The sequence below is a fragment of the Danio rerio genome, chromosome 11, assembly GCF_052040795.2.
Source record: "Danio rerio strain M-AB ecotype USA chromosome 11, GRCz13ab, whole genome shotgun sequence".
NCBI classification, from domain to species: Eukaryota; Metazoa; Chordata; class Actinopteri; order Cypriniformes; family Danionidae; genus Danio; species Danio rerio.
In genome coordinates, this window is record NC_141031.1 from 165,534 (window position 1) to 174,575 (window position 9,042).

The window sequence follows — 9,042 nt, forward strand, 5'->3', positions numbered from 1 at the left end:
AATACGACTCTTCACCTGTTAAAGACAAACACATTACGTTAAAATAAACAGATGATGAAATACCGTCACCGGCGGCACTCAGGAAATGTAGATTTAGCAAATATAGGAGTAAATTGTGAATCATAAAATTGATCTTGGCAAAACTCTTGCTCATATTTATATATGTGTGTGTGTGTGTGTGTGTGTGTGTGTGTATAAAAGAGAAGCGACAGCAACACTAACCCCATCTGTGGCATCAGTTTATTGATCAGTCCAGAAGCACAATATTGATGAAGAAAATAAAACACGTGATGTGTGCATGATGAACGCATTAACAGTGGTGAGAACTCTAAATAAACTGGCGTTAACAGCAGCGGCTAAATAAACCATCTATCATGACATTGGCAACAAAGAATAATCTTGATAAAGTAAAGCAACAAGCCCTGACAAGCGGATCATGTGATGATGAGGAGGCGATTCTGACGCTGTTAGCAAGTCTTCATCATTAAGAACTCGATTAATCCTCCGACTAAACCTATGTACATTACATGATTAACGCAGGGGCTCGCTCCACATCAGTGCTTCAATAAGACTCCGCGTTAGTTCACTACAGCCCCACCACATACTCAAAGCCCAATAACAATTATCCAAAAATAAAATTAAGACACCATATCAAATCACGTCAATCTAATCCAACGAGGTCATCATCATATTCACAATGCTCAGCTCACAGATGCGTCCGCCGCGCTCCACATCACTTCTTCTCCTTCTTCTTTTCCTAAAAACACACAAAACCCATCAGACATGGAGGTTGCCAGATTGGCCCGTCTTAAACTCATAACACAAGTGTGGATGTAGCAGAGTCAGGGATCAGCAGCACACATGCTAAAGGTCTGTGTTAGGTTAGGAACACATCAGAACATGACGGCTATCCTGGTAAGATCGTTTTAGATCAGGCATGTCCAAACTCGGTCCTGGAGGGCCGGTGTCCTGCAAAGTTTAGTTCCAACCCCAATCAGACACCCCTGGGTAAGCTAATCAAGCCCTTATTAGGCTTTCTGGAAACATCTTTGCAGGAGTGTGGAGGCAAGCTGGAGCTGAAATCTGCAGGACACCGACCCTCCAGGACTGAGTTTGGACACCCCTGCTCTACATCCGATCTTATCATGTAATGAAATCAACTTCACATGACTTGAATCAACTTTCACATTAAAACATCAGATATGGGGAGAACATCATTAAACCTGTACATTCCCACATTCAGCATCTTCAGCTCCTCCACTAAACCCCGTTCATCAGGATTATACAGGACAGTTCACCCACACATGAAGACTCACTCACATCTGACCTGTTCTAGTCCTGCTCGAGTTTCTTTCTCAAGCAGATATTGTGAAGAATAACATGGAGACTGCGGTTACTGGCGTCCAACATTCTTCAAAATATCTTCTTCAGTGTTCAACAGAATAAAGTCCAACAGGTTAGGAACAAGTGAAGAGTGAGTAGAGGAAGAAAAACATTCAGGTTTGGGTGAACTATCCCGTAATACACACTGCATTAGAGCTGCACGACAGTGGAAACAGCCATATAGAAACAGCAGCTGTGAGGATGATGAGGATGATGATGAAGATGATCAGATACCTTCTCGTTCATGGACAGCAGGATCACCAGCTTTCTGAAGATGGTCACAAAGTCCAAAAACAGATCCACACAATGCCTTCAGGACACACACACAGACACACACACACACACACACACACACACACATCATCTTTAATAAGCTTGATAAACAGCTGCAGATCGGTTTCTGCTGGTCACAGTGGTGAACAGTACAGCAGTGTGTGTAAGTGTTCTGTTCTGGGTGTGCGGTGTTCAATATCTGATCACACTATACTCAGTGTTTCCTGCCAGATCTGTGTTTGCTCATATTTCATGCACAGTACGAGATCTTACAGTGTTCACACTAGTGTAAAACACACCTGATCAGCACATCTGTACGCTCACTGTATTTATCACAACACAAGTGTGTTTGACTCCCTCATCTGTCCACTTATAATCTGCACCGTGTTGAGGCACGTCTGACCTGGAGTTTAGAATAAGCGATGTGCAAATATACAGCGATCAACATCTGAAGATAATCAACAGCCTTCATCAGCTCATGGAAAACAGCTCAACACTTCTGATCCAAATGTTGACCGCAGAGTGTGTATTATTATGATCATTAAACACCAATATTCTGCAAACTTCACCACTGTGTGTGTGTGTGTGTGTGTGTGTGTGTGTTACCAGATGTAGTCTTTGTCCCCCATCTCTGCCTTCTCTATGATGAGCTGAGTGTCGAACAGCACAAAGCCACACATGACCAGCAGACCCAGATACAGATGAGCCTGACGGAGAACACACACACACACACACAGAGTTATATACACACACAGTTATTAGTTATGATACACTCACACAGTTTCAGCAAGCTTATGACATGATTAGACATCCTGCAGTGTTATTCCAGCAAACGCAGCGGGGCGAGCGGCGCGACTCCAGCGAGTGATACAGTGTGATACAGCGAGTGTTTGAGGAGCTTGACACACTTGCTGAGATAAATCTGAACTTTGGCGGTCATTTGCACTGTTAACCAGTCTGGAGCTCTCTCGAGTAAAGCTGTGATTGTGACGCGGCGCCTGTAGTGGACATCCCGAGGGGAATCCTCCAGCCGACACACTGAGAGCGGAAGCAGCAGTGTGTATGAGCTCAGACTGCACCTCTGAAGAGCCTGATGGAGCCAGACACGGCGCAGAGCGAATATACACCATCTTTCACACGTCTGCCGTGAAGTCAGTTTCACACGCGACTGAAACAGGGAAACTCAAAATGTTCAAGCGCCCTGAAGAGCCAAATCTGCTGCAAACGCCCAGTTACACACACACCTTGAAGATGAGGACGGAGCCGAAGAACATGTTGAGGATGGAGACGAGCAGCAAGACCGTCAGACCCGTCATCAGAGTTCCTGAGGAGCAGAAGAACAGTCAGAAACACACACTAACACACACACTCAAGCAGCAAGGGTGTGTGTGTGTGTGTGTACCTCCAAGGAACAGGTAGCTCCTGCGCTGAGCGTAGAGCGCACTGAGGGTGAAGCAGCTGAAGATGATGGAGGTGCCCAGGAACGCAGTCACGATGATGCTGAACACACACACACACACACACACACACACACACACACACACACACACACACACACACACACACACACATTATTGTTATCATCTGCTCACACATCTTGGAATATGCGATAACTGCAGGAGCATGTTTAACAGTGATTATATAATTATCATGTGCACAAACACACACACACACACACACAGGTGTGAAAGCAGGACACATCACATCATCACAGTCTAATACCGAGACAGCGCTGTTACCTGGGGTCAATGCTGATGGCGTAGTCCATGAGCGGCCCGAGTCCCAGACCTGAGCGGGGAGAGGGACAGCAGACGGTCAGCACGGTAATCACTGATAATCACACTCACACACTCACACACACACTCACACACACACACACACACACACACACACACACACACACACACACACTCACACACACACACACACACACACACACACACACACACACACACACACACACCTGTGAAGAAGGCGAACGCCGCCAGGATGGCCAGTCTCTTCTTCTCTGTCTGCGGGCTGTGAGGCGTCATGGCCAGCCACGCCATCATGGCCAGAGAGCCCAGCATGGTCAGACCACCCTGAGCAGGACAGCAGCAGAAGAGGAGCGTTCATACGACTATCATTTACATCATATCTGTTTTATTACTTAAATTCATATTTTTTTTTGTATTTATATTATAATTATATTTAATTTTCTTTCTTTTCTTTATTTATTAATACTTATATTGTTATTTTTTACTATATTAATATTATTTTTAAAAGCATTTATATCAATATTGATGATGATTAGTTCTTTATTTACTGTCATGTCCTCAACAACGGCTATTTTCATGGAAAGAACATTTATTAATAAATATACTATTAACATCACAAACAAATGAACACATTAATTAAATACAATTTTTAGCATTAATGATACAAATTCACTTTGCTAAAAATGTCCTGAAGAGAGTTCATTTAATTAAAAAAGTTATTTATTTCAATATTATTTATGTTATTAGACGACACGAACACAGTTCAGACACGAATGCAATTTCACCAAGTGTGTGTGTATGTGTGTGTGTGTGTGTGTGTGTGTGTGTGTGTGTATGTGTGTGTGTGAGTGTGAGTGTGTGTGAGTGTGTGTGTGTGTGTGTGTGTGTGTGTGTGTGTGTGTGTGTAGTGAGGAGAGCCGTGTTTTGGGCAATGTGTGTGTTAATTTCCGTTATTCACTGTTGATGCTCAATAAATCATCATAGACAGTAGATAGTGTGTGTTTACTTCAATTATTTCAATATCAATTCAATTCAATTCAAACTATGAAGGCAAAAACATCAAATAAATAAAATAATCGGTATTTAATCGTAATCGAGTTAAATTGTTCAATAATCTAGATTTAGATTTTACCCGCCCTATACATGAGTGTGTGTGTGTGTGTGTGTGTGTGCGCACACCTGGAAGATTCTGGTGACGACGTAGATGTAGGAGCCGGCCGTGGCCACCAGCATACACACCGCCAGACTGGCATAGACATTCTTCAGGTGCTGCTGAGTGGAGCGCGAGCTGAAACACACACACACACACACACACACACACACACACACAATTATAAATTATTCAAAACATCTAACATATTATTATTATTACATTCACTCATGCATGAACACAAAGACACACGTGCACAGAAGCACATAAACCACTCTAACAATCTACTACATGATCATTACATCATTCTCACACACACACACACACACACACACACACACACACACACACACCTGTACAAACACTTACATCTGAGAGAATTTAAAGAGAGCGTCGAAGTTTATGTTGCGATCAAACACGTTCATTTTGCACTTCTTCACTGATCACAGAATCACCTGCAGGAACACACACATCATCATCATCATCATCATCATCATCATCATCATCATCTGAACACCTGTGACTTTACAGTCTGTGCAGCTCTATTGGGAAAGATTTCATGAATTTAGCTTGACTGAGGTGATCGAGCATTTTTAACAGGTAAATGAGCACAAATAAAAGCTGAATGAACTGCATTATGGGATTTCTGGAGAGAATAACAGTATTCAAATGCAATTAAATGTAAAAATAACATGGTCATCGTCGCATAAATACGTTTATTCTATAACAAAGAAAACAATTTAATAATACCTTAATCTGTTACTCTTAAATAAACAATCTAATCTTGCGATGTGCCTATTGTGGATACACAACTGCGATATCCATGCTCAAACCATATACTGTTCAGCCCTAGTGGGTGGGCGGGGTTTATTTTAGAGCCCCGCCTTTCAATTTTTAGTGGATTAAAAGAATGTAATATTGCTAATAATTTGAGTTTTTTTGTTTAAAATAAAATAAAATATATATATATAAATACACAATAGAGCAATTCCAGTGTATGGTTGTGACATTTGCAGTAAACATTTGCTCTCGACAGAACAAACAGGATTGATTTTATTTTATTTTATTTTGACATGTTTATATTTATGAGGAAAAAAGCTCTGATGTGACGTCTGTCTGTTATGGATGTGACTGATGTGAATCTGCCTCTTGTGTGACTCTGGTGAATCAAATATATACATTCACTCAGATGTTTGAGTATTTTACAGTCCTGAAAAACACAAGCCTACACAAAAAACATGTAAAGGGATTCGCTACTTTGGTAAAAATGTTGTTTTTTTCATGGCAAGGCTGACATTTGCATGGAATCACTCAATAATCAAAATCAGGACAAGGAGCGCTGTTAAACACCATATACAGCAGGACAGCTGAGGCCTGCAGCGCGATGCGGCTCAACAAACACAGGAACACAGGACTCATCTGGGTAGACAACAACAGCAGACATCATCCTCACACACCACCTCTTAGATTAAACGTAATGAAAGGCTCAGAGTTCACACACACACACACACAGAGAGAGAGAGAGAGACCGCTGTTCATCTGGACTTTCACCTGGACTACAGCACAGAAACACACTTTAACCCCCACACACACACACACACACACACACACACACACACACACACACACCTGTCAGAAGAGTTTCAGAGTGCAGTTATTAGCATATCCCTGATTAGCAGAGACAAAGTCAAGCTCAGATACACAACACACACACACACACACACACACACACACACACACACACACACACACACTCACACATCAAATCAACACGCAGTTCTGATCAAACTAAAACTGAAACTAAACAGAGCTGTGTTCACCACACTACAGGCAAACTAACACTAACTACACCATTAATAACAGATCAACAACCACTGATGCACAGCACATTTCAGAATATTAAATAATTACTAATAATAACAATGACAAAAATACACCCCCCCAACACACACACACACACACACACACACACACACAAATCAGTCTCTGACGCACACTCAAATTCTGTCTAACACACACATTTTCACTCACACTCAACTCAATCTCTCTTTCACACACAAAAAACACACACACACACACACACACACACACACACACACACACAGATTAATAACAAACAGGAAAACCCTCATACACTTGCACACACGGAAACAACATTTCGCTCTCTCACACACTCACAAACAAACACACAAACAACCGCACACAGCTAACGTAATCGAAGGGAAAGTTCAGCTCCAGCTCGACAATCCCCGTTTAATAAAAGACACGCAACCCTCCGTTATACATAACACCTGGTCAGTTGGTTAGTTAGTTAGCTAGCCAGCTAGTCAGGCAGCAGTGGTCGGTTACCGTCAGCTAGGCAGCAGCGGCAGTATTAGTGGTTGTGGTCGTGACGTGAGTTCTTATCCGCGGTTTGTTTACGCGCTCCTCGGTCGTCGTGTAACGGCCGCTGGTCAGATCTTCTTCATTAGTGTAATTAGAAGCTTAATGTGCGAGTGTGATGATGATTTCATTACCATAAGCCGTCAATCGCGTCTCTTCCCGTCTGTGTGTTTCTGAAGGCCTGAGTTTGGGTTCAACGCCTCTCTCGCACGTCAGGCAACGCGATGACGTCACTGGCGTCACGCGCTCGCTCTTCTTCGTGTGCTTTTAAGTGCACTTGTTAGTGAGGTTTGGCCTCTGCTGGAGCGGAGATGTGTAAATCGCTCAGTCATCGAGTGCATGAAACTCTGTTCACTTGGGATGATGAAACACCATCACTGTAAAGTGAATTAAAATAATTAAACAAATCAAATATGTAAAGTACAACACCTGAGGAATATAAAGACGCACTTTCATATAGGCTATAACATCACTCATAGTTCAAAAATAGGTTTGCGTTCTCAATTAATGAAAGCAAATTCATAAAATCAAGCCTTTGCTATTGTGCTGAAATAAGCATTTCTACATGGGCATATTTGTATGACAGGCCTGTAGTGTTCTCCACAATATTATTACAGCAGCCTATACGTACATTCTGCATCTCTAACCTATTAATTTCCTAAAACTAAACGTTTAATATCAAAAACAAAACAAATGATGAGCACTGTCTTCGTCTCACCTGTTTCTTTACCTGTTTCGTGAATCATACATTCAGCTTCAGTTAAGTTCAATAAGTCCAGTTTTCATGTTTACTTTGCTAAGCTAAATTAACATTAGCATGACGCATCTGTTTTCTGCATTATCAGTGATGATATACTCATGATGCAGTGTGTGTCTGTGTTCTGCTCAGCTCTGCTCCAGTGGCTGTAAAAGCCAGAACAATCTGTACAGCACTGATAGAGAAAGCATGTGACTTGCTGCAGGTGATGTCACTTCCTATGGCAGGAAACTCCGGAAGACATTGACGTGTGTCATTATTCTGCTCTCATTGATTTGTTACCATCAACTCTGTTATCTTCAACTCTGTCAGTCAACTATGTTACCGTCGACTCTTTCCGTTGACTGTTATTTTCAACTCTGTTATCATCAACTTTGTTGTCATCGACTCTGTTATCGTTGATTCTGTTACTGTCAATCCTGTTACCGTCGACTCTGTCATCTTCAACTATGTCATCATCAACTCTGTTATTATCGACTCTGTTGTTGTTGACTCTGTTACAGTCAACTATGTTACCGTCGACTCTGTTACTGTCTACTCTGTTCTGTTACCGTCAACTCTGTTACTCTTACCTCTGTTACCGTCCACTCGGTCTACCATCAACTTTGTAATTGTCAATACTGGCATCGTCAACTATGTTACTGTCAACTATAATACCGTTGACTCTGTTACTGTTGACTCTGATACCATCAACTCTGCCGTTGTCAACTATGTTATTGTCGACTCTGTTACTGTTAACTCTGTTATCCTCAACTTTGTTGTCGTTGACTGTTATTGTCGACTCTGTTACTGTCAATTCTGTTACTGTCGACTCTGTCATCCTCAACTCTGTCATTGTCGACTCTGTTATCATCAACCCTGATTCCGCCAACTCTGTTACAGTCGACTTTGTTATGGTCAGCTCGGGTGCTTACAGCTGTGCTATAGTTTACTCTGTTATTGTCAATAGAGTCTAATGCTCCCTATCAGATGTAAGCGTTTTGCATTATTTTACATTATAATGGATTCAGTAAACTGTAAAAATTATACATTAATGGTCAATCATCCCAGTTTAGAGGAGATGAATGGAAACGGCTTTAAATGTTCCTGCAGTTCAGGAATGAGTCACATGACACGAGGCGGAGTAGAACCATATATCTGCAGCTTAGCAAATCTCACTATCACACATGTAGTGTCTGATGCTGATCAGTGCAAAACAGCTCGCATTTGTCACGTTCTAAATCCCCCTGTGCCTGTTTTAACCTAAATGTGTAACAGTGAGCCATGCTCAGAGATGTTATTGAGTATTATAAAAGCCACTGGAGTCTGTTAGTGAGTGACATGAAGGAAGGAGAAGAGAA

General features: G+C 41.9%; 1 protein-coding gene across 3 annotated transcripts; it reads right to left on the reverse strand.

The window, feature by feature from the left end:
- Positions 1 to 226: 226 nt before the first annotated feature.
- Positions 227 to 7,156, reverse strand: tmbim6 (transmembrane BAX inhibitor motif containing 6). Of its 3 annotated transcripts, none has more exons than XR_015502213.1 (10): positions 7,080 to 7,156; positions 4,933 to 5,018; positions 4,593 to 4,701; positions 3,620 to 3,737; positions 3,396 to 3,444; positions 3,059 to 3,156; positions 2,901 to 2,980; positions 2,263 to 2,363; positions 1,109 to 1,693; positions 227 to 953 (listed from the first exon to the last, which is right to left on the reverse strand). XR_015502213.1 is itself a non-coding variant. In XM_087273090.1 (10 exons), exons 2-10 carry the CDS (start codon positions 4,986 to 4,988, stop codon positions 734 to 736), a joined length of 711 nt encoding a protein of 236 aa, XP_087129216.1. In that variant the 5' UTR covers positions 4,989 to 5,018; positions 7,080 to 7,156; the 3' UTR covers positions 227 to 733. The 3 variants fall into 3 exon arrangements, 2 of the variants coding, with proteins under 2 accessions (XP_087129216.1, XP_087129217.1); XM_087273090.1 differs by having other exon boundaries at positions 227 to 757; positions 1,618 to 1,693; XM_087273091.1 differs by having other exon boundaries at positions 227 to 757; positions 1,618 to 1,693; positions 6,913 to 7,156.
- Between the last annotated feature and the right edge of the window lie 1,886 nt (positions 7,157 to 9,042).